Source organism: Cervus canadensis, chromosome 2, assembly GCF_019320065.1.
Source record: "Cervus canadensis isolate Bull #8, Minnesota chromosome 2, ASM1932006v1, whole genome shotgun sequence".
Lineage (NCBI taxonomy): Eukaryota > Metazoa > Chordata > Mammalia > Artiodactyla > Cervidae > Cervus > Cervus canadensis.
The window spans coordinates 18478522-18505441 of NC_057387.1; the positions used below are offsets into that span (position 1 = coordinate 18478522).

Consider the following 26920-nt stretch of genomic DNA (forward strand, 5'->3'; position numbering starts at 1 on the left):
AACATCTACCAAAATGATTTCAAAATTAGTGCCTAAACATTTTCTACTATTTAAATAAAAATTAGAAGCCATGAGAGAGCCTAGACACTGAACAATATTTTATTTATGCTACCAAAAATGCTAGATTTTAAAATCAGTCATTTTGTCTTGTAAAAATTATTTAAAAAGGTAAAGTACCAATTTTAAATTGTACATTATATATTATCATGTTAATACATTGTATCAAAGTACTAAAGACATTGTTTTAATAACACAATTAACAAATACAGCCAGTTAAACTGTAGTTTTAACATAGGTAAAAAGTGAATTTCTAGAAAAATTTAATACAAAAATAAACATTGTTTACTTCAAAAAATGGCTTTTAGAGGGCCTTAAAAAATTAGTGTGTTTAAAGGAAGTGTCTGCCAAAATAGAAGATACATCAATATCGAGAGGATAATTAATAGAATTATGACACTGGTACTTCTGTTTTTATACTAAAGTTCTCTTGAATTTGTCTCAGATAAGATTAAGGATCATAATATGATAGTTAAGGATTCATTTTAGTGTGCTGACTGCTTAAGACTATATTTAAGTTTTCAGAGGTAGGACAAACACAACTTAAAACAGTAAAATAGCGACCTTTAGTTTAAGCGTTGTGAAGAACTCTGCAAACATGCAGAAAAAAAAAGTTTTATATATGCTCCTTCGGTTCACTAAACTTTCTTCTTTTTGGCACTGACTCCTGACTAGAAGAATCAAAGTGATGAAGGACCTGTCAAAAGAAAACAACTACTAAGAATACTTTCCAGTTTAAATATCTTTAGAGTTTTTTTGTGTGTCTCTGAGTTTCCTTCTTCCCTTTCTTCCTTCCTCCATTCCTTCCTTTTCTTATTTTAAAAATTTTGTTATTTATATCTCCTGATGGCTGCTGAAAACAGTCTTGCAAAGTGTAAGGTTTTCATTAGGGATATTGGAGTAGTTAGAAGATTTTATATTACGTCGCAAAATAGTAGAACTTCCCTGGTAGCTCAGTTGGTAAAAAATCTGCTCCAAATGCAGGCAACTGCCTGCAATGCAAGAGATCTGGTTTTGATCCCTGAGTTGGGAAGATTCCCTGGATAGGAAATGGCAACCCATTCCAGTATTCTTGCCTGAGAAATCCCATGGACAGAGGAGCCTGGCATGCTATAGTTCATGGGGTTGCAAAGAGTTGGAGATGAGTTAGAAACTGAACCACCACCTCAAAACAGTAAAATATTTTGAGGGGAGTGAGAAGGGGGGAAGATTAAAAAATGAGATGCAAATAGAGAAACATTTCACTTTGGCATCATGTAAGATTTAAATCATGTTTTGCTTTTTGTTTCACTGGTATTTAGCAGTGCCTGATAATTTTAGACATTCAATGTACCCTTGAATGAATGGGAGGATGAATTAGGAAAATTGCTAACAAGATTCTGAATTACAGAGTTTTTATTTCTCTGGTAAAACTCACTAATGATACAAACTGGATTATGATTTTGCAGAAAAAAATCAAGGCTTAAAATATTGGGAAAAACTAAAGAAACTAATCTATTAGTGAAATGTCAGGTTATTCCATTTCCTTTTTAAGATACATAAATTGAAAACAGGATTAACCAACTATATCTTTGAGACTATCCCTTTAACATTTGATTTTCAAAAGTTTTCAGTTATCTAATTTTTATTTATTTTTTTCGGTTATCTAATTTTTAAAAAGATTTTTCCTTTTTGGCCATGCCACATGGCATGTATGTTCTTATATGCCAGACCAAGGATCAAACCCACACCTCGTGCACTGGAAACGTGGAGTCTTAACCACTGGTCTGCCAAGCAAGTCCCTAAGTTGTCTAATTTTAACCTACTAATAATACTCAAAATTCTGGTTGAAAACATATAAATATTCATCTCAGAAATGACAAACACATTATCTGATTTGCTAAAATAAGGTTCCAAATATAACACAACTTGTTACAGAATTTAGGTCAGGAAAATTTTCTAAGGTACTAAGAGGAGATGCTATATTTTTAGAGAACATGTGGATTTAGTAACTTATCTTGTTTCTACTTTAGTTTTAATTTGTAGAAACCTCAGATCAAATCTGTGGCTCAATTTTAATTCTACATAAATAAAATGGCCTGAGTATTCTTGTACTCTCATTTTTTTCTTATTCTATTCATATTTTTCCTGATGTTGATTTTTACTTTATACATTCCTCCAACTATTTCAAATCATTCATGGAATAAGACAGTAAATGTTTACATGGGAAAATTAATAAAACAATGTACCACATTTTATTTTAAAATCACCCAATTTTTTAGAATCAAATATATTTAAACAAGATCTGAAAACTAGAGCTCTGAGGTATATCCAGGGATATCACATTTATCATTAACTTAATCTACAGCAATAATATTCTGATACTTGCCATTTCATTCAACCTATATATTATTATAAGACTTACTGTTTTCCCAGATTCAAGCTGAGTTCTCTTCCGATTTTCCTTAGAAGATTTTACATGTTGATTTCCATTAGCCTCCATAAAGAAAGAATAATTACCAATTGGTTACTTCTCAAAGAACAATCAGCATGATTGTTCAACCACAGGCAACTATATGCAGTTTTTAAAAAAACAACTTTACTGAGATATAATTAGGATACATAAAATTCATCTATTTAAAATATACAAACTTCAGTGGTTTTAAGTATAGTCACAGAGTTGTGCAACCATCACCGCAGTCAATTTTAGAGTACTTTCACCCTCTAAAAGGCTTCCCCAATGACACTAGTGGTAAAAAATCTGCCTGACGATGCAGGAGACACATGAGACCTGAATTTGATCCCCTGGTTGGGAAGATCCGCTGGAGTAGGAAATGACAACCCACTTCAGTATTCTTGACTGGAAAACTTCATGAACAGAGGACCCTGGCGGGCTACAGTCCATGAAGCTCCAAAGAGTTGGACATGACTGAGCACACAATATATCCTCTAAAAAGAAATCCTGTACTCTTCCCTGGCAGCTTAGACGGTAAAGTGTCTGCCTACAATGAGGGAGACCCAGGTTCAATCCCTGGGTTGGGAAGAGCTCCTGGAGAAGGAAATGGCAACCCACTCCAGTATTCTCGCCTGGAAAATCCCATGGACAGAGGAGCCTGTTAGTCCATGGGGTGGAGCTATCACTCCACTATTCCCCCATTCTTCCACCAGCATTAAGACTGTGTCTACAGAAATCCTTATTTTGGACTTTCATATAAATGGAACCATGTAATACTTTTGCATATGTGTGTGTGTATGATTGGTTTCTTTCACTGAGCATAATGTTTTCAGGGTTCATCCAAGTTGTAGCATGGACTGATACTTCATTCCTTTTTATGGCTGAATAATAATAGTCTACTGTATGGATACACCACATTTTGTTTATCCATTCATCTGTTAGGAACATTTAGGGTTTTTCCCCCATCTTTTGGCTATTGTGAATAATGCTACATATACAGCTTTTAAAATGAATATTAGATGGTGACAAGTTATTAGTTGTCATAGTATTATCCTCTAAAAGTACATATTTATTTTCTGATGCTCAAAATGTACTTTTCAATAACTGCCTTACTATATATATTAAATATTTTCATTTCCTGCCTGTTTCTAGCCATAATTCAGTCACTACTGACAAAATTAGGAGTACTTCAGTGGAGTAAAGGATAGTAAAGGATACTCATTTAAATAGAAGCTGCCAAAAAAAAAAAAAAATAGAAGCTGCCTAGAAAGAACATTTTGCTGCAAAAGATAGTAATTTTTGGAATTCTTTTATTTCTTGCTTCCCAGTTCTAACTTTCCATCAAGAATGTGGGGGGAAAAAAGGACACCTAAAAATGGTACTATCATCAGTGGTGTTCTGGTTAATATTTAACAACCAGTTCTCTGGGAGAAATAAATCCTGAGGTTAAGGCATGGCCAACGGACTGGAAAAGGTCAGTTTTCATTCCAATTCCAAAGAAGGGCAATGCCAAAGAATGTTCAAACTGCTGTACAATGCGCTCATTTCACATGGTAGCAAGGTAATGTTCAAAATCCTTCAAACTAGGCTTCAACAGTACACGAACCAAGAACTTTCAGATGCACAAGCTGGATTTAGAAAAGGCAGAAGAACCAGAGAGCAAATTGCCAACATCCCCTGGATCACAGAAAAAGCAAGGGAATTCCAGAAAAACATTTACTTCTGCTTCATTGACTACACCAAAGCTTTTGACTGTGTGGATCACAACAAACTATGCAGAACTCTTCAAGAGAAGGGAGAACCAGACCACCTCATGAGAAAACTGTATGCAGGTCAAGAAGCAACAGTTAAACTGGACATGAAACAATGGACTACTTCAAAATTGGGAAAGGAGTATGTTAAGGCTATATATTGTTACCCGGTTTATTTCACTTATATGTAGAGTACATCATGTGAAATGTTGGGCTGCATGAAGCACAAGTTGGAATCAAGACTGCTGAGAGAAATATCAACCACCTCAGATATGCACATGATACCACCCTAATGGCAGAAAGCAAAGAGGAACTAGAGGGCCTCCTGATGAAGATGAAAGAGGAGAGTGAAAAGGCTGACTTAAAACTCAACATTCAAAAAACTAACATCATGGCATCCAGTCCCATCACTTCACAGCAAATAGATGGGAAAAAATGAAACAGTGACAGATTTTATTTTCTTGGACTCCAAAATCACTGCAGATGGTGACAGAAGCCATGAAATCAAAAGACACTTGCTCCTAGGAAGAAAAGCTATGCCCAACCTAGACAGCATGTTGAAAAGCAGAGACATCACTTTACCGACAAAAGTCTGTCTAGTTAGAGCTATGGTTTTTCCAGTAGTCATGTATGGATGTGAGAGTTGGACCATAAAGAAGGCTGAGCACTGAAGACTTACATGATGCTTTCGAACTGTGGTGCTGGGGAAGATTCTTGAGAGTCCCTTGGACAGCAAGGAGATCAAACCAGTCAATCCTAAAGGAAATCAACCCTGAATATTCATTGGAAGGACTGATGCTGAAGCTAAAGCTCCAATACTTTGGCCACCTGAAATGAAGAGCCGACTCGTTGGAAAAGATCCCAATGCTGGGAAAGACTGAAGGCATGAGGAGAAGGCGATGACAGAGGATGAGATGGTTGGATGGCATCAATGACTCAATGGACATGAGTTTAGCAAACTCTGGGAGATGGTGAAGGACAGGGGAGCCTGGCGTGCCGCAATCCATGGGGTTGCAAAGAGTCAGACATGACTGTGCTACTGAACAAAAACAACGCTGTGAATACTTTCATTACGTCCAGTTTCAAGCTAGGTAGGAAAAACATGATGTCACTGAATGAAGAGGGGGAAAGAAATCCTCCAGCATACCACTGTTAGAGTGTGCCATTTGTTTCCTAACTTTGGATATCTTTTTTGTTGTTGAGCTGTGCAGCATGTGGGATCTTAGCTACCTGACCAGGGATTGAACCTGTGCCCCTGCAGCAAAAGCATGGAGTCATAACCACTGGACTGCCAGGGAATTCCCTGATATAATAGCTCATATATTTTATAGAATGCTTTTTATTTACCTTTGAACCTTGGAGAGTAACTTAAAAGGCCTAAAATAAAATATAAACCTCTATTTGCATACATGCTAAGTTGCCTCAATTGTGTTCTACTCTTTGTGACCCTATGGACCACAGTCCGCCAGGCTCCCCTGTTCATGGGATCCTCCAGGCAAGGATACTGGAGTGGGTTGCCACTTCCCACTCCAGGGGATCTTCCTGACCCAAGGATGGAACTCATGTTCTCTTGCGTCTCCTGCACTGGCAAAAGGGTTCTTTACCACTAGTGTCACCTGGGAAGCCCAAATCTCTATTTAGTACAACTCATATAAAAAACTAAAATAAAGGAGGGGTGTTTTTTCCTTAAAATATGAGATTCACTTTATGTAAGATATGTATGTATATATATTTTAATGTATAATCATTTTTAATGGATTATTATAACATAACCAACTCACAAGATAGAACATGGGAACACTTTAGCATTCTTGGAAATTTCCTTGGGAGTCTGGAGGATAGTGTCACTTCTCAAAGCTTCTTCTGGATTTCCCTCTCCACTGCACCTTCAGTAAAATTAACCATTCTTTCCTTTGTATCTCTATGTAGCCTATTCTGACTGCTATCATAGTGCTATATCACTGCTTGTTTACCTCAAATTACTAAACTTTAAGCTAAGAGCATATTATATTTCCAGTACCTAGTAAAGTGACACATATTAATAGTATTTGCTTACTAAATGTTGGTCCAATAAATGAAGTATTAAAAGCAAAATAAACTCAACTACAGGGAAAATTACAAGGTTAGAATGAAATCAAATCTAAAGAGATGCTTTTACCATTTTATTCTGAAAAATTTTTCCACTTCTTGTTTTGCTTTCAGACATATCAAGTTCAGATGTTTTACTGACTAACTGCTCAACCTAGAAAAGAAAATAATTACATGAAACCACTAAAATAATATGAGAAGCTTTTCATAATAATGGGGGTCAAAAATTCAATCACATAAAATTTAGGGTCTTGCTATGTTGAGTTAATGAAAGTCAATAATTTTGTGTTGATTCTTACTTCCATAAAAAGTACAAAGGTAAAGGTACTGAAACTGACACTGTATACTGTACATTGACCATTCACTGAATTGAGAAAGATCGAAATTATCACTATATACCACTCTTTCAAAACATAAGAACTTCAGTCCACACCCACTGGAGAAGGGCTGTGCAGAAGAAGGTAGGCAATCATCAGCCCCATTATTTTCATGTTGATTTTTTCTAAATGTTATTTCAAGATTTTACTATATATAGAAAACAAAATTAAACATGTTCTGCTCCAAGGCAACAAAAATGTACTATATATTCTATTTGCAAATACAAAGGGTGGTTGAGTTAAATTAATAATTACTTAAGATTCTATTTACCTCTGAAATTCTGAGATTCTTTGAACAGTATTTAGGTTTATTACTAAACAAATCAAACAATAATACACTCAAAACTTTTCAACATATAATTCCCAAATTTTGTTAGTAAGCATTCTTAATAACTAATTTTATTCTAAAATACCTAGAATATAAGAAAATCTGAGAAATAACCAGATAAGCATATAAGAACCTGTCTTTTGAAAAAATTCAAGTTAAAAGTGAGATAGAACTGTAAAGTTTATACCTGAGAATGAGAAATTGAAAAATCTGGACTTCCTTTAGATTTCACTTCATCGTCCTCACAAATGAAACTTGGTTCTGTTAAAAAAATAAATAATTAAAAGAGTTAAAATGGTATAAAGCTGAATTGAAAGTGAATTAATTTACATTTTCATTAACTTCTCACCTCTATGTACAGAATAGCCAGGGTTTTTTTCCTGCTCTTCCATTTTAGTATCAGTGTCAAACTCATCCTACATAATTACATGAAGGAAAAAAATGGACACATTCCAAAAAGAAATTAAAGCAACTGGGTAGTATTTATTAACAAGCTTGTTTTACATGAAGGTTAAATATAACATAACACTACAATGACCTCATGCTTTCTACAAATAAAGCGGTCCTATACTTAAAATAAGGATACTTATTTATCCAAAGTTAAAATCCTATTTTTCTTTACTTTGCAAGATTGCTTGAAAGTAGGTAGTAAAAATATACTACTTTTTGAAAAACGTATGATGATTCTAAGAACCCCAGATCTTACTACTGTTTGAGAGCATTGAATTAGACATGGTGACACAATAAGCTACAACTTCCGTAGCTCTGAAATTTCTGTATAGATACTAGTATAAACTCCAAACTCTCTTCAGCGAGTTGGGAAAGGATAAGCACAGTTATGGTATGACAGAAATAGCAAAGGTTTGATGTATACTTTATTATTATTATTCCCCTTGTGACATATGTCAAAGAGCTTTAAATATTTTAAAGAATGCTTCATAAATCCCAGCCATATTTGTTTATAAAGCAAGACTGGCATTTAGGTTTTAGGAAGACGATTCTTTCTTGACTGAACTAGTTGAAAATTGAGTTTTCTGTTTGTAAGGACTTGGCTACAGAGCCTAAAACAGAATAGTTAGTCCCTATAACAAGAACTGTGATCATTAATTTAGAATAAAATGAGGCAAGAGAAAACCACAAAGGTTAGATTAAAGAACACACACAATAATGATGGAAGATTTTCTGGGAATGAGGCTATAATTTTAAAAAAAGCTTTTTAAATACTTCAATTCATCCATTCATTCAACCAATATTGAGAATACATTCTGTAAATCTAAATGCTAGGTACAGAAGAAATACAAAGCTGAATAAGACACTTATCCTGCATTCCAGGAACTTCCAAGCTCCTTCAGGACACTGAGTTTTCAGGCCCTGAAGAAATTCAACCACAGTCTTACATGAGCAATTAATAGGGGAGATGAAGAAAAGATTCCAGCATTAGTCTGGGTGACTGGAGTCATTCAGTGGTTTTCTTTTCTTTTTTTGAACACAGACCCAGATAGTGAAAGTGCCAAGTCCTAACCACAGGACCACCCGGGGATTCCATGGTTTTCAAATTATGCTCCAGACAAAGGGGTTTTCTTAAGAGTCCACCATGATTGTAGGTGAGATGGTGAATGGCTGGGCCTCCAGGACCATTCCCTACTTCATTCACAATAGTTGTGCTTTTAAATTTCTGAGAATAATATTCTTTGCACCCACATGAAAAGTTTTGAAACCACAAGCCTAAACCTTCTTTACAGTACCTTTCAAACTTGAGTTTATGGTGATAATAAGTATTTACAGCTATTAAAGTACTCAGAATTGAATAAAACATTCATTACTACTGTACTTTCTAACTCTTTAAATATACTTACACTTGTATAATGCTCCTGGTCATCTTCTACATCATCTTTGTCCGTAAGAATTTTTTGAAGTGGTGTTTTTAATTGTTTTGGTGATAATATACCTGAACCAATATTTTCCATTCGTTCTCTCTCAGTGGTCACTTTTACTTTGAAAGTGTGAAAAGGTGTTGGAACTTCTCCCACATTTAAGTACATAGGCTCCCCTTCAAATATCACTCCTTCACAATCACCATCCTTAAAACCAGGAGGCTGGTAATCTGGGGGTGTAACTGCAGAAAAGTAAGTATAAACTATGCTGTTCATGAAATTGAAGAAAATATATTGATTTTTATTATTATAGAATATACAGCATATTAAAGAAGTTTTAAATAGTATAGAAGGACATATAGTATTAACTAAAATGCAGTCTCCTACTATCTCCAAGTTCCTATTTTATTCCTTAAAGGTAAACTTTTTTCCTTACACTTGATTAGCTATGTGACTTGAGGAAACTATTTGTCATTCTTGATTCGGTTTCCTCATCTGTCAAGCGGGGAAAATACTAGTACCGACCTCATAGGGTCACTGTGCTACTGAAGTCTATAAATGATCAGAACAGAACTGACACAGAAAAAGTATTCAGTAAATGTTAGTTATTGTTGATGCTTTGTGTTCTTCTAGAAGATACTATGCATGAAATATATATATATATATATATATATTCTTAAAAAGCACAAATGAAGTCATAGTCTTCTGTACCTAGCTGCTTTCAACATCACTTTTTAATCTGCTTTTAATATTTTTTGGATAACAATTTATCAGCACATTCTTTTAAATAGCTTGCATAGCATTCTATTATATAGATGCATTATAATTTACTCAATCCTCCAATAAAGAACATTCAAGGTTAAATTTCCAGTTTGTTTCCAGTTTAACAAATGCAATAATGCATAAACATATAATCTTGCATATTTGTCCACGTATATTCCCAAGATACTTTTCTAGCTACAGAATTTCTGGATTAAAGAGAATGTGGGGAAAAAAAAAGGAAAGAGAATATGGGACGGCGGAGCCTGGTGGGCTGCCGTCTATGGAGGTGCACAGAGTGGGACACTACTGAAGCGACTTAGCAGCAGCAGCAGCAGCAGCACTTAAAATTTTTATATTGCCAAATAGTCCTCTTAAAATGTTACATGGCACATTAATGGTTACATTCTCTCAAGAGTATACAAAAGTGCTTGCTTCCCCCCACACCCCTGCCAATAATGATTTTATAAGTTGTATGATCTGATAAGTGAAATCTGGTATCTCATTGCTTCATTTCTTTAGTTATGAATGAAGCTGAGCTTCCAATGGACATGTTCTTATTACTGGAGAAGTGTACATTTTTTCATATATCAACATGAAGTCGAAAATTTATAATTAAAATATTATATATATATTAAAAAAACAATTTAGGTGCCTAAAAATACTTGGGATGGAAACCAACTGTTTCATTAATAATAAAATAAACAGGTACCAACTAAAACAGGATGATCTGGAAATAGTACCTTCATCGTAGTAAAAAAGTTTCATGGTCAAACAAACATCATTAGGTAAAGGTCCCAGATTTTGCATTAGAATATAAATCTTGCGAATGAGAAGAATACTTGCTTTCTTGGTGTCAGCAGATGACATATTAGGTTCATTGCTTTGGTTTTTACTAGAAGAGAATCAGAGTTTCTTTTATGACAACCACAGCTTCTAATAACATAACTTCATGTTTTACTACCTAAGATTCTTATTCCTATTAACGTATCAAATTGTTAAGTTAAAACTTACGATTTCATGTGTTTAATACCACTATTATAAAACATTTAATATCATTGCTAATATTATAATTCTAAACTAATTTACATATATTAATACACATTTTATGTAAGCTGTTTTTTAAAGGAAACAAATGATGAATTTTATTGTATTTCTAATCACGTAAGCATACAATAGATTTCCTACTCTTTGGCTCTGTTTCGCAATTAAAATATATACAATTATCTGCAGAATTCTGGCTTGCAGCCACTCCAAAGATATTTTGTATCCTTGATAGTACATTAGGGATGTTCGAGAAGTTTCAGAATTATTTCTAAAGTTTAGCTATACAGTATTATTATGAATAAGTGGTAATCTGCAATATGAAGAGAAACCCATAGAATGATAATTACCTTGTAAAGTCCATGACTGGTCCATTACTGGTGTACTTGAATTTAAATTGGTAACATTCTGAAATTGTCTAAAATAGAAAATATCATAGTTACGAATCTGATACATAATACTGGTGGCTAAGTAGCTATATATGGATTTTTTTATGTCTCACCATTTAATAATTCTTTCTGCATGACAATCCATATTCATCCATTGAAACTTTCCAATCCTAAATAGTCAATTCCCAGGGTTTGGGAATTGGGACTTCATTGCCGGTAAGATACTTATTCCCCACTCACTGCAATTTATGTTTTACATACCAGAGGGCAGGAACTCCTTCACAGGCAGGTAAAGGAGGTAGCACATCTCTTCCACTAACAGAATGGTTAAGCACAGGACTTAAATTCTTATTATACGGTAAGCAGAAGCATTACTACAAACAAAGTTAGTGGAGGTGATGAAATTCCAGGTGAGCTATTTCAAATCCTAAAAGATGCTGCTGCTAAAGTACTGCACTCAATATGCCAGCAAATTTGGAAAACTCAGCAGTGGCCACAGGCCTGGAAAAGATCAGTTGTCATTCCAATTCCAAAGAACGGCAATGCCAAAGAATGTTCAAACTTCTATACAGTTGCACTTATTTTACATGCTAGCAAGGTAATGTTCAAAATCCTTCAAGCTAGGCTTCAACGGTACCAGTACTGAGAACTTCCAGATGTACAAGGTGGATTTAGAAAAGGCAGAAAACAATTTAGAAAAGGCTCCAGGTGCGTGGGCTCAGTAGTTGTGCAGCACTGGCTTAGCAGTTCCAGGGCATATAGGATCCTCCTAACCCAGGGATCAAACCTGTGTCCTTTGCATTGGCATGTGGATTCCTAACCCCTGGATCAGCAGGGAAGTACACCCTTTTGTTTCTTGTCTTCTGGTTTTCCCTTTCATTTCTTATAACCCTTTCTTTAATTGTCAGATGAACAGGTAGACGTGACCGGATTAGGGTTTACAGTCAAAGATTAAGGATTAATATCTTATTTTTCTAAAACTCAACTCCTTTTATAATTCTATAAAAAGAATATCATTAAAAATAAGAACACTGTAAAAGATCAGAAGTCAGGAAATTTAGGTTATTTCTAATGGTTTGTATCTTTGTGACCTTGAATCAGTCACACAATCTCCCTTATAGTTAAGGGTGTTAATCTGTTTAAGGGTAACAATACAAGCCTTGTCTTAATTCAGAAGTCTTTATGAAGTTCAAATGTGAAAATATATGTGAAAGTGCATTGACAAAAGCACAATTAAAGCATTAGAAACTATTATACTTTTATGTTACTTATAGATATTAGAGGCATTACGTTTCTTTACTAACTTAAACATACCTGAGGGTCTTCTGGATTGGTGTACACCTATTTAAAAATAATTTAAAACTCAGTTACGTAAGTTACATATAAGGAGAACTAAACTGGATATTTAGACTAAAATATTGAATGAATTCAGTAAAACAAAATACAGAACCCATCTCCCCACAACAAATATTACTTTTTTCTAATGAACAGATCAGTGGTTTGTATCAAATGATATAATAAATAGATTGTTTCAACATTATCTAATTAAGCAAGGCTGAATTTAACAGTCTTTTATAAGGGACATACAATTTAAAAATACTTACAGCTAGAACAACCATCCTCAGCTGAAATATAACAAAGAACAAAAATCTTATTTTTATTCTATATTTTTGCATGATGGATCATAAAAATTATTTGTCCTATTTCAACATTTATTCCTAATAAAAATAATCTCACAGAAAACAAACTTCATTTGTTGCAGGTAAAACAGTGTCTCAGATATCCTTCCCTATTCCCCCAAATATCTATTTCTAGTTATCTTATTGAAGGTCGAAATTCCTATCACTGACTTAAGCAAATGAGGCATTACTGCCAGTTACAAGGAAAATACATATTGTGAAATAACTCATTAAATCTTACCCAATATGAGAACTGGTTTTGAGACAAGAAAAACAGTTCAGGGCCCTGCTCATTGAGTAAAGGGAAGAGGCTTTGGGGCCTATCAGAATAGAGAATCACAGGAAATCATTCACTCTAGTAATCTGCCAAAATCCGAGTCACCCTTAACTTGGATCTTTTCTTATACTCCAGAACCAATCTATCAATAAATCCAATCAGTTCCATCAGATATATCCTGAATCTTTTCATTTTTTTCCTTTGTCATCCTGGTCTATGTGTGTGTGTGCTCAGCTGCTTCAGCCGTGTCTGACTCTGGGCAACTGTATGGACTGTAGCCTGCCTGGCTCCTCTGTCCATGAGATTCTCCAGACAAGAATACTGGTGTGGGTTGCCACCCCCTCCTCCAGGGGATCTTCCTGACCCAAGGATCGAACCTGGGTCTCCTGCATTGAGGGAGGATTCTTTACCACTGAGCCACCAGGGAAGCCCCATCCTGGTCTAAGACACCATTATTTTTCATCAGTACTTCAGTAATGGATTAAGTGCTATTGACCTTAATTACAATCTTATTCTTCTTTGATGGCATATTCTCTAAATAGCAAAGTGATTTTTCTTTTAATTTAAAATATAAATCTAATGATGATACATTTCTACTCAAATCTTTCAAATGGCTTTTACTGTACCTAAAATAAAGTCCAAGCTCTACCTACTCAGCCCTGAATGCTCTGGCCCTGTCTATCTTCACAGGTTCATCTCCTGCCACTCTCTTGCTCTGCTCATCACACTCCAATCACTCTGACCTTCTTTTTATTCCTTGAACTGGCCAAATTCCCCTCCAATTCTTTGCATTTGATGCTCTGTCAGGAATATTTTCCCAATATCAATGCCTAGCTGGTTTCTTCTTTTTTTTTTTTCATTTATTTTTATTAGTTGGAGGCTAATTACTTTACAATATTGTAGTGGTTTTTGCCATACATTGACATGCACCTCCTCAGAGAAGTTCTTCAGACTACTCAATCTAAAGTTACACCACCTCTCCATTTGCCACATCCTTTTTCTTAAAATGTTAATGGCATTTAACACAATTGGATGTTATCTAATCTCCTGGTTTTATTGGTTGTTTTCCCATTACAGAAGAGGCCCTCTTTGTCTTGTTGACCATTTTAACTTACCAGCTCCTACCTAGAATATATGTGCCTAGCACAGAACAGGCACTCATTTTATGAATATTAAAAACATAATGTCTTAATGAAGAAGGCTGGTAACCATGGATAAAATTCTATCTTTTTCATAATTTTTTAGAGTTAGATTTGCTTTGTTGATATAAATGTAAGCTCAGTAAGTATACACAAAGCCTTATCACTGTTTAACCTAGACTACATGTAAGTTTATTTTTAAACTCTCATGAAGAATAATTTATTAAATTATTAGTATAAATATGATTTTAGAAGGCATGTGAAACTAATGAAAAAACTATTTCAAAGGATTTTTTAATTCATTAAGCTTTTATAAGTTAATATATGTTATTAATGCAAATGGGGCTTCCCAGGTGGTGCTAGCGGTAAAGAACTCACTTGCCAATACCAGGTGACATGAGAGATACAGGTTCAGTCCATGGATGGGGAAGATCTCCTGGAGAAGGGCATGGCAAATGAGTGCTAATAATCAAAACTGGCTTGTCAAAATTTGTTAAGTAATAATTCTGTTAGCTTTAAATAAGTTGAATATTAATCTTTAAAATATTCAAATTTTTAGCTTTGGGCTGGTCTATACCCAAGTTAGTTTAAATTAATCTTTTACTATATGGTAACTACTGTTACATTTGTAGAATATAAACTATGAAAAAAAAGAATAAAGAGGTACTGACTTACATATTTTTTGTGTAAAGCATCATAGCATCCTAACATCCTAAAAAATAATCAAGGATTCATTTTTAGACTGAATGCACTTCCAGAAAATAGTTCTTTTAATGTCTCATTATCTCATTACTAATACACAATTATTGTTAATAATGAAGCTCCCTTATTTACTAGCTTAAACAATAAAACAAAACAATGTGGTAGAAATATAAAATGTCAATAGGGGATGAAAAAAAGGAAGACAGAGGAACAAAATAGGAAAATTAAGCCTGCTCACATGGAGTCTGAAATAAAGAAAATTTTAATGCAAAAATCCAAAGATCTGCAGAAGTAGTATCCAGTGTTAAAGGGGGAAATCACTAAAACTGGGTTAAACACTTAAATGTATACAAAGTACCAAAAAAATATGATTTAAGAAAAATAATTTCCTTTTATTATTTATTTTACTTACCACTTCACTAACTGTGTAGATCCTGGACAATTTTTATCTTCTCTCAGAATTTTGACACAAAGATCTAAATACAAAAATAAGGATACAGAGGTACTTAAGATTAGTAAGCATCTAAAATCTTTGAGTAAACTCCGGGAGTTTGTGATGGACAGGGAGGCCTGGTGTGCTTCGATTCATGGGGTCACAAAGAGTCGGGACACGACTGAGCGACTGAACTGAACTGAAAAACTAAAATGAAGATTATTTTCTTCAGTTGTGTATTACAGGTTTATTATTAATAGCAATGAACTTCCAGATGATTGATGTTAATAAAATTAAAGAAAGAAAGGTTGCATGGAAACAAATCATCTTTTTATCCTTATTATAAAATAAAATCATAATTGCTTAGGATGCATGTTGGTGGATAGAAAAAATTTTCCATTTTAAAAGCTATAAAACACTTAGATATAATGCTTTCATGCCATTGTTATCTAGGAAACTTAGAAAATTTGCTCTGGTCCCTTATCCCAATTAAATACTTGCAAAACACCAAGAAGTTAAAAGACTATCAGACAGAGTCCAGCAAGGAAGCAATTAGTAGTACAGTGGAAAGGACTAAGATCAATCAGTCTCAGGTTTCATACGTGAAAAACAGGAATAACATCTAACTCATAGGCCTGTAATATAAACTAACAAGATATCACACATAACATGTTGCTTAACATATTGCCAACAAAGTTGGTGAACAATATAAGGTACACATTATGTGACAGTAAGTCGTTATTATAGTATAAAATAGCTGTATTACTTTCACTTCTTTAAAATAACACAAGAACATATACTACCACTGTAGGAGACTATAAGTAATAGGATGTCTTTACCTATTTATTTCATCATTATAAGCATAATGTCAGGTGATATTATACTTGAGAGATTGAGGGAAAATTTTATGATTAAGTGCTTTCAAAGGTATTGAATATACTTTAAAAAATCACTTAGATGTCCACACAAAAATTTGTATATAATTGTGGCATTATTAGAAAAGCCAAAAGTGGAAACAACCCAAATATTCATCAACTAGTAGTAGATAAACAAAACATGGAATATTCATAAAATGGAATTCAGTTCAGTTCAGTTGCTCAGTCATGTCCGACTCTTTGCAACCCCATGAATCGCCAGGCCTCCCTGTCCATCACCAACTCCTGGAGTCTATCCAAACCCATGTTGGTGATGTCATCAGCCATCTCATCCTCTGTCGTCCCCTTCTCCTCCTGCCCCCAATCCCTCCCAGCAGTAGGGTCTTTTCCAATGACTCAACTCTTCACATGAGTTGGCCAAAGCATTGGAGTTTCAGCTTCAACATCAGTCCTACCTTTTTTTTTTCATGGAATATTCCATGGAATATTATTCAGCAAAAAAAAGGCAGTAATCCAAGCTACAAAATGAATGAAACTTAAAAACATTATGCCAGGTGAAAGAAGCCAATTACAAAGGACCACATATTATATGATTTCATTTATTTAAAATGTCTAGAATAGGCAAATCCATAAAAGAGAGAAAGCAGATCAGTGGTTGCCTAGGACTGGAAATGGGGGAAGAAGAGAGTGACTTAATGGGTATGGGGTTTCCTTTTGTGGTGATGAAATGCTTTAAAATTGATTGTGGTGAATACACCCAGAATCAATGAATTCTGCACTTTAAATCAGTAAATTGTTAGATATGCAAATCATCTCAATACAGCTGCTATTATAAAAACAAAACCTCTAAGTAAAAAACTACCATTCTAGAGCAAGCCAAACTAAAAAATAACATGTTTAAAGAAAGTTTTTAAATAAACATTACGTTACCATCTAGATATCTTGTTCCATAAGCACATTCCGGAAATATTCCTCTCAAATATGTGATGCAGGATACTGAAACTGCTAGGAGCCTCTTCACTAACACTAAAGATTGCTGCTCAGTTGATATCTTATTAGGAAATATCAGTGCACTCTAAAATTCAAGGGAAATTAAAAACATTTTATTTAGCTTTACTAAAAATAGTCTTCTTGAACTTAAAGTAGATCTAGTTTTTTTGCATAAACATGGTACTTCTCCAAAATTCTTAACCATGGTGGTTAGAATCCCCAGAAAATCAGGATGGCTTCTATACTGTGCGGGTGTTTCCAGGGTGGCAGTCTAAAGCTAACAGGCAAAAACTGCTTAAATATCACTAGAAATCCCCTTGTAGTTTAACTGCATAACACATGGATAGATAGCACTGATTTTTCTATCTAATTTTTTCCTTCTTTTCTCTTTAGTCACTGACTGGGTTTAACACAGACAGGTAACTGTAAAGCAAGATATGTGAAGAGAAGACAATTTTATATTTGTGGGGCATAAAAATTCATGTTCTAGGAGAGGACTGCTATTAGTGATAATTTCATCAAAGCAATATAATAGCATTCATTGATACCTAATGCAAGCTGAATTTGAGGGGGCAATTTAATGCAATGCATCAAGCATCCAATAAAATTCTCCATTAATTCAAATTAGTTTAGCAAGTATCTTCATTTCTTAAAACATGGAGTTTACTGGCATCATTAAACTCTCAAAGGTTCAACTCTTTCAAACATAAAAATAGTTGATAATTCAAGAAACAATAAAATTAGCTAAATTAAAATATATTAAAATACAAGAAACCATACCATAGAAGTTCTCTGTAATTGTGCAGTGGCCATCTTCTGATATTTTCTTTAATTCAACCTTGTGACAGAAATACAAGCTTTAAAAAAAAAAAAAAGAAATACAAGCTTTAACTTCACATTTTATTTTTATCTCTAATCTGGTTCACTACATGTAAAGTCAAAAGAGTTTTATGGGGATAAATGGAACTCTTTTTTTTTTTTTTTTTTACTTATAATCTTTGAAAACAGAGGGTCATTTTGCTTTAAAATTAAGTAAACTGTTAATTTTAAGCCGCTTGACTAGCAAGCCTGACACAAAAAAGGATTATTAAGAAAGCTCTTTAAGTCTTTTTTTTTTAAGGGATTACTAAGAAAGCGCTTTAAAAGAGCGCTTTTTTTTGTTTTAAAGCACAGACTATTTTCTTCACCTCACAGTATTCAAACATTGATAACACTGCACAGGTAGGTAATGAAAAACTGCCCCTGCCAAATCCTTTAAAATAATCTTTTAATTTTTGTTTTAAAGTTGTAGTTTCAAAATGACCAAATCAGGTAACTTTCCTTCCCTGAACTTGACCATGGCTCTGGATGTAACATATTGTTCTACCCTGTGGAACAACCATAAAACAGCAATAAAACATATTTTAGATTTTTTGAACTGATTCAGAGTTCTCATTTCTTTGATAAAAGTTTTGAGTATTTTTTTTTTGTCCCAATTTTATTTTTCTTAACCAGACAATTCATCTAGAAGAATTCACAGAAGAGTCTGTTTATCGTAACCATTTACATTTATCCTAATAAGGCCTGGACTGGATGCCAGAGTTCACCTAATCTCAAGAACCTCTGTGAAAAATAAGCAGGTATACATTTTCCCCCCTCGCCTGAATGTTTCACCACTAAGAGCTTAAGAAATTTAAAAATAGATGGGAGGTAACAGAGAAAGACATTATAAAGCAAAAGACGAAAAGAATGAAAACAAAAACGAAACAAACATGTATTACGTATCGTTGGAGAGTGGGGCCGACAGCAACCAGGAGACCGGAAAGAAACGGCACGCGCTCCGTCGGTCGCGCATGCGCCTTCCTTCAACGGTTGCCTGCGCAGGCGAGACAGTCGATTTTGACCCCAGATACAGGTCACCTTTCCCGCCAAGAGCAGCGCAAGGCGTGCTGGGAAACCCGAGAGTATGAAGGTTTCCTTCTCAGTTGCAAAAGCCACATGCCCGCGGGGAAGGTCCATTGTGAGTGCCAAGCCCTCCCAATGTACATAACCGTCTTACAGTGAACAAAGTGTTCTCAACAGCCATTTAATTAATCGTATTAATTTCTGATTGTTTTCACACTTTTGATTTTGTTACGGCATCTACCACACATTGCGTGCCTTCCCATCTTACAGTCTCCTGTGTCTTCAGGAAACAGTCGCTCTAGCAGTCTCCTACCTAGATATTTCTACTTTGCTGTGTCTGTGGGGACAGTGATAGCTTGAGTGTAATTAATGTCTCATTTAGAAGCAAAATAATACGCAGAGCTGGTAGGTAGTTAAAGATTGTCTAGTAATACAAACTTAGTTTGCAGATTGTTATATATCCAAGTAGTGTCAGTAGTGTAGACATATATTAGTAATTCATAGTCTTTGGTAGATCTACCTGCCTTACCAGTTAGAAAACAGCCACCCTAGATATGAAAAGATTTTCTCACAGTAAATTTAGAGAAGAATGAAGACTAGAACTCTGTTTTCACTGTCAGAAATAGTGAGAATCCCCTGGTCTAATTATTTTGCTTTTTGTTTCCCTTACACTTAATGTTTTGTAAAAAATTAAACAGAAGCCCCACTTAAATGAAGTTGGGAGATCAGAATGGAAAGTTCTCATGCCCTGAGAGACAGGAAGAAGGACTTCATTTCTTTCCTTAATTCAGCCAATGAAAAGTCATAGACTCTTTGTTTACTGTGGCCTTCCCAACTTCCTTTTTCTCTCTGTAAAAGCACTCTCCTCCCTATGCTACGTAAGGACTTGCACATGGCTGGCCCTGGTTGCAAACCATTGGAATTGCAATTTTCTGCTGATCCCAAATAAACCCATCTTTGCTGGAAAAATATCTGGCAGTCTGTTTCAGGTCAACAGCTTATAAAGAACTTTCACATTCATTACCTCATCCTTCTGTTACTTTACGTTGCTTCTTCCAAGAATTTTGTGAAGATAACACAAGTATTACTCTATTTTAGGGTAAAATTGGTTTCCTGAGATGAGCTCACAAGTAATTTCAGTGCTGGCAGATGGGCAGTCACTAGACCATCTAATGATGACATATTAACTTTATGACACAGTGCATGCGTGCTAAGTTGCTTCAGTTGTGTCTGACTTTGTGCAACCCTATGGACTGTAGCCTGACAGGCTCCTCTGTCCATGGGATTCTCCAGGCAAGAATACTGGAGTGGGTTGCTGTGCCTTCCTCCAGGAGATCTTCTCCACCCAGGGACTGAACCTGAGTCTCACATCTCCTGCATTGACAGGCAGGTTCTTTACCACTAGCACCACATGGAAAGCCCTACGATACAGTGCTTCATATTAAATCTATTTTTGAGTCATTAACAACTATACAAAAAACAAAAAACATGTGAAAAAGTAAATAGCTCATCTGTGAATGATAGAATCATAATAAGGTTGTATGGGAGGAATAATTTCTCCTCTACCTTGTTAGAGTCTCTGGCTGGGCCTATGAATTAAACTGACAGAAGGCAGATTAACAGCAGAAAACATACAAGTTTTATTTTTTTTTATTTATTTTTTTTTTACAAAATGTCTTTTTACTACCTCGACTTTTAACATATATCAGGCACTTCAGAACATCTAGAAAGACTAGGTATTTCAAAAAAGTACTTATTGTCAACTATATATACAGTAGTGAGGAATAAAATGCACACAGAAAACAATGGTTATATAAAAATGTCTTCTAAGTATGACCAGTCTGGCATAGAACTTTCTATTCTTCCTCCTCAAGGTCTTCCATTCCACGTCCTCCAACCCACTGAACAATCGGGGACTTCGGTGGCTCCGGAAGTTGCTTCTAGAGGTAATCAAACAACTCCATTTCGAAAAGTCATTTCCAGAAGACATTTCTTTAATATAGTTTTTTTTTTTTTTAAACAAACGGGCATTTACAAGACGTGATTTTTCTAACTATTTTATCATACGTCGGCAACCTCTTTACATCTAGGAGGCCTAGATGTAGCGAAAGTTTTCTTTTGAAAGGTTGGGGGTAAAGTTGAGAGCAGCTTTTTCATATTATATACACAGGCCTTCTATCAGCGGCCAGTAATCTTCCCAGAGGGCGGCGGGCACTTTCTGTTGGCCACAAGGGGTACGTTATTCTACCATTTCTATCTTCTGACATCAAGGTCTCGGTAGAACGACGATCACCGCCCGATGGCCCGCTAACGTTCCACCCGCCGTCGACGGCGGCTCCGCTCACCTTGCGGGCCCGTTAAGGCCTTTGTCCGTCGTTGTCCAGACGAGGTGAGGTCTCGTCCAACTGGGACAGAGCGGTCACCTCAGGTCGCGGATCCGCGTGGCCCCAAGGCCTAAGGGTGGACGAGCTGGCGTCCACAATCCTTCCCGGGCCCCCGAGACTCTAACGGCCCTCCGCAGAGTTCGAGCGGCCGCCATTCTTCCAGTCCTGCCACGCCCGACTCCCAAAGGCGCCACGTTCTCGGTGGCCAGGCGGAGGCTTCGCCTAAGCCCAAGCCCTGCAGCGCTGGGTGAAGAGACTCAGCGGTCGGCAGGATCCTGGTTCGGAGGGGCCGACGCCATTTGGTCGCGGCGGTGGGGGTGGGGTGGGGTGGGGTGGGGTGGGGGGGAGAGGTTCGCAGCTGCTTCCAGTCTTGGGCCCTGCCAATTGGCGGCCTCGGCGACCGCTCTGCAAAACACATCCGAGAATGTCCCGGGGCCCCCCAGTTCACCTACCGACCAGAGGCCGGAGGGCCTGGAGGGCCCCAGGGTAGAAGTCCACGATCCGCTTCTAGCCGCGCTCTCTGCCGGAACTCACAAGTTTTAATTATATCTTTTTTACAGGTACATGGGGTCTTCACAAGAAAAGTGAGGACCCAAAGAAGCAGAGTTGAATGCTTATATATTAAATTGGCAAGTAGTAAAATTGTGAAAATGTGACTAGGCAAAGGGGGGGTGGTGCATTGGGATAGTTAAATGAGTGGAGAAGTGACTAGGAAGGTGAAGGTTAGTTAAAGTTTGTACAGATTTATTTCAGCATGTCCTTGATAAAAAATGTTTCTTTCCTTCTGGTAGAGAAAGGACATCTTTCACATGGGAATTTGATCTCCTGCTTTTAAGAAAAAGAAGGAAGATCAGAATGTCCTTTGTGCAGCTACTGTTTTTCAAGTGCCTTTAACTCAAAATAGTCAATACACCAGAGTGGCACATTTAGGGTTGGCACATTGAACTCCTTCAATGCAATATCTAACTACTGGTTAAACCAACTGTATCACTGACTCTATTTTGAGGATGAGAGTGGAGAAATGGGTGGTGTTGGTGCAAGAGATCTAAAATATCAGCTACCATAATAATAAGCATATAGATACCATTTAAAATTGATAAGTAAAAAATAGCAATACAAATCTATCAGAAGGTAAATACTAGAAGAAACAACTAAAATAATTATCATTGATGTAAAACTATTCAGTCAGTTCAGTTCAGTCGCTCAGTTGTGTCTGACTCTTTGTGACCCCATGGACTGCACCACCCCAGGCTTCCCTATCCATCACCAACTCCTGGAGTGTACTCAAACTAATGTCAATTGAGTTGGTGATGCCATCCAACCATCTCTACCTCTGTTGTCCCCTTCTCCTCCTGCCTTCAATCTTTCCCAGCATCAAGGTCTTTTCCAATGAGTCAGATCTTCACATCAGGTGGCCAAAGTATTGGAGTTTCAGCTTCAGCGTCAGCCCTTCCAATGAATATTCAGGACTGATTTCCTTTAGGATTGACTGGTTTGATCTTGACAGTCCAAGGGACTCTCAAGAGTCTTCTCCAACACCACAGTTCAAAAGCATCAATTCTTCAGCACTCAGCTTTCTTTATGGTCCGACTCTCACATCTATACATGACTACTGGAAGAACCATAGCTTTGACTAGACGGACCTTTGTTGGCAAAGTAATGTCTCTGCTTTTTAATGTACTGTCTAGGTTGGTCATAGCTTTTCTTCCAAGGAGTAAGTGTCTTTTAATTTCATGACTGCAGTCACCATCTTCACTGATTTTGAAGCCCAAGAAAATAAAGTCTGTCACTGTTTCCATTGTTTCCCCATCTATTTGTCATGAAGTGATGGGACCAGGTGCCATGATCTTAGCTTTTTGAATACTGAGTGCTAAGCCAGTTTTTTCACTCTCCTCTTTCACTTTCATCAAAAGGCTCTTGATAAAACTATTGATAAAACTGAGCCTAAAATGAGGCTCTTGATAAATCTATTACTGCTTTTTTTTTTTATTACTGCTTTTTAAAATGTTGATTGAGACTAAGAAGTTCAGCTTTTACAGATACACACCATAAAACAATCTTCAACTATGCATAGTGTAAATCATAGTACCATTTTGTATATGCCTCTGAATTGTTTAATAATAGCTGCTAGGTACTCCAGGGAACATAATATTTTTGCTGTCTAGAAATTGATAAATTCTTAGTTATATTACACAAGCACCGCCAACATACACATATCTATATTCTACTGATCAATTTTTATACAATTTATTTGCTATTCGAAATTGTTAGGGAAGGAAAACCTTTCCTCTACCCTCTTAGTCTAATACTTGGGACCTGAAAATTAAACTGACAACAATCTGATTGGCAATAGAAAAAAAAAACACCCCACAGATTTAATTATATATATTTTTATGGGAATTCATAAAGAAATGTGACTCAAGGATGTGGTTAGAATGTGAAGTTCATATGCTATCTTAATAAGGGATAGAGAGGGACAGAGGGGAACTTATGGGAGAACAAATGACTTACAGGAAAATATAAACGAACCCTTAGGAGAATGGATGTGATATATGTTAGTTTTATGACAATTTCTGCTTAGGTGATTTCTTATCCAGGTGTTGACTTATATTGACTTTTTCTCTTTGGACAAGTTTGTGTTCTGTCTTCTTGTTTAAGCTCTCCTATTGTACATAAGTATTTTTTTCGAAGTCTTTTTAGTACCTTTTACTCTATTTTTTTTTTTTTTTTTTTTGCATTTTTGTGTCTTTTCTAGAAGGGAGGTGATTTTGCTGTTTAAAATAGATAGCGCTAGTTGTGTTCAATGTTCCTAAACATGAGGAAGTTGTTATATGCCTTAAAGAGGAAATACAAGTGTTAGATAAGATTTGTCTAGGCATGAGTTATATAGCGCTGCTGGCTGTAAATTCAATATTAATGAATCAACAAAGTATATTAAATAAGGTGTCTTTAAGCAGAATCATACACAGAAGAAGGTCATGTATCAATCAGTTGATTAAAATGATGTGACCAGGGTCTTATAGGAAACTTACCTTGCATTTCCCTTAAAAACAATAGTTCAGTATTTGATAATTCATTGCTCATGATATTATTTGCTGGTCACTACTAAAAAATAATGAGAATTGACTGTTATACACTTATAGGGTTCAGAACACACTACCCAAAATATGGCATTTTGATATATTGAATATTTTAAGCTGAAGGAATTCAAAGAATGGCAAGTGCAGAATTCCTGTCCCTTTCCCCCTGAAGCAGTTCATAGAAACAGCAGGTGCTGGAAGGATTCTCTGTCACCCCCTCCCCTTTCTGAAGCAGGCCATAAGACCCTCATGTGAGTGGTGCCCTCCCTATACCTGGAAGAAAGGAGCATCCTTATGTTCTAGACAAGGGATGCTCCTGAATGTTTCTGAACTTAGCAGAACTTGCTGAGTTTCTCCCAGTTTACCACCCCTTAGCTCATACTTTTTTGTCTTCCCACATTTTTCCAGGACTTCCCACTCTTCATCAAACCTAGTATAAAAACACCCAAGTTTAACTGTTTCTTCCAGTCTTTAAATCCTTTTGATGGCTCCCATGTCAAGTAAACTTAAATTTGTATGCTTTTTCTTGTTTATCTGCTTTTTGTCAATCCAATTTACAGGGCTCTGGCTGGAGAAACTAGGAAGATAGTAGGGAAAATAACCCCCCATCCCACAATACTTGCCGATTTTTGAGCCATGTGAATATATAGTATGTGTTAGTCACTCAGTCATGTCCGACTCTTTGTGACCCTGTGGATTATAACCCACCAGGCTACACCCTCTGTCCATGGGATTCTCCAGGCAAGAATACTAGAGTGAGTAGCTATGCCTTCTTCAAGGAATCTTCCCGACCCAGGGATAGAACCTGGGTCTCCTGCATTACTGGCAGATTCTTTACCATCTGAGCCACCAGGGAAGCCCCATGTGAATGTATTAGCTCTTCTAAACATTAAATTAAGTTTTGAATAATGGAGTCTTTAAATTTTTAACAGGAGTTCTAAAATAGTTTCTCAAAGTGTTGGAGTTCATTATTGTGAATAAACTAGGGCATATTTTTACTTCTAACACTTACAATGTGCCAGTCATTCTTTTTTTTTTTTTCATTCATCACTCATTCATTCTTTCAACAGTGACTGACTACTTTGGCCACCTGTTGCGAAGAGCTGACTTGTTTGAAAAGACCCTGATGCTGGGAAAGATTGAGGGCAGGAGGAGAAGGGGACGACAGAGGATGAGATGGTTGGATGGCATCACCAACTCAATGGACATGGGTTTGGGTGGACTCCGGGAGTTGGTGAAGGACAGGGAGGCCTGGCGTACTGCAGTTCATGGGGTGGCAAAGAGTTGGACATGACTGAGCGACTGAACTGAACTGAACTGACTTTAAGGCAGGTAGTATGCTAGGGTCTGGGTACAAAGTGTCATGATTTCAGCCCTCCGTGACCATACAATCTAATGAAGGAGAGAGATGTTATATGAATAAACATACATCAATATATACATAATTACAATTTGATGTAAGTGTTACGGCAGAAAAACACTGAATTCAATGAGAAAGTCAAGAGCAGAGAAGTTTAATTTAGATAGGAAGGAGGGTCATGGAAGAGCTCTCTGAGGAAATGTCTTTTGAGTTACAACCAGAAAAGGGGCATGGAGAAGTATTTTGGGCAGAGAAAATACTACTTGCAAAGGCCCTAAAGTAGAAAGTGCTTCAGAAACTGAAGGGAGGCCACTATGATAAAAGCATAGCAAATACATAAAACTGTCTCCAGATGAGAAAAGAAAGCCAGGATATGCAGAACTGAATAGTCCACATTAAGAAATTTGTGCCTCTCAGGTGTAATGGGAGATATTGAATGATTACAATTGGAAATGATATTATCTAATTTGTATGTTCACAGGCTCCCTCCGGCTGGTAGGAGGATGAATTGAAGATTGGTAGTGGGGTGGGAGGCATCAGCAAAGATACATTGATTCATCTTGAATAGTTGTATCGCTTAAGGGCTGCTTTTATTTTTGGTTTTAAAGACAGACATGTAAGTTAGAGTATAAACGTGTATATGAAGCATCAACAAGATTCTCATCTAGAGAAGTGTAAGAAAAGGATAATTCTTTTCAAAGAAATAATGTCTGTCTTCATATTTTTCTTATATTTTTAAAAATAATTTTTATTTATTTTTGGCTGTGCTGAATCTTCATTGCCATACGGGCTTTTCTCTAGTTGCGTGAGTGGGGGCTACTCTTCCTTGTGGTGTGCCAGCTTCTTATTGCAGTAGCTTCTCTTGCTGCAAAGCGTGGCTCTCTGCAGGGGATTCAGTGGTTGCAGCACATGGGCTCAGTAGTTCTGATTTCCAGGCTCTATAGCACAGCTCAGTAGTTGTGGCACACGGGGTTTCTTGCTCTGTGGCATGTGGGATCATCCTGGACCAGGGATCA

At 36.3% G+C, this 26920-nt stretch overlaps 1 protein-coding gene across 2 annotated transcripts; it reads right to left on the reverse strand.

The window, feature by feature from the left end:
• Positions 1 to 83: 83 nt before the first annotated feature.
• On the reverse strand, positions 84 to 19119 carry HORMAD1 (HORMA domain containing 1). Of its 2 annotated transcripts, none has more exons than XM_043446561.1 (15): positions 18957 to 19119; positions 17977 to 18053; positions 17137 to 17281; positions 15311 to 15374; positions 14872 to 14908; positions 12706 to 12726; positions 12416 to 12442; positions 11063 to 11130; positions 10412 to 10563; positions 8892 to 9151; positions 7385 to 7451; positions 7223 to 7296; positions 6401 to 6484; positions 2462 to 2533; positions 84 to 754 (listed from the first exon to the last, which is right to left on the reverse strand). In XM_043446561.1, the coding sequence occupies exons 2-15, from the start codon at positions 18007 to 18009 to the stop codon at positions 674 to 676; spliced, it is 1185 nt and encodes a 394-aa protein (XP_043302496.1). In that variant the 5' UTR covers positions 18010 to 18053; positions 18957 to 19119; the 3' UTR covers positions 84 to 673. The 2 variants fall into 2 exon arrangements, with proteins under 2 accessions (XP_043302496.1, XP_043302487.1); XM_043446552.1 differs by lacking the exon at positions 14872 to 14908 and adding an exon at positions 13022 to 13100 and having other exon boundaries at positions 319 to 754.
• Between the last annotated feature and the right edge of the window lie 7801 nt (positions 19120 to 26920).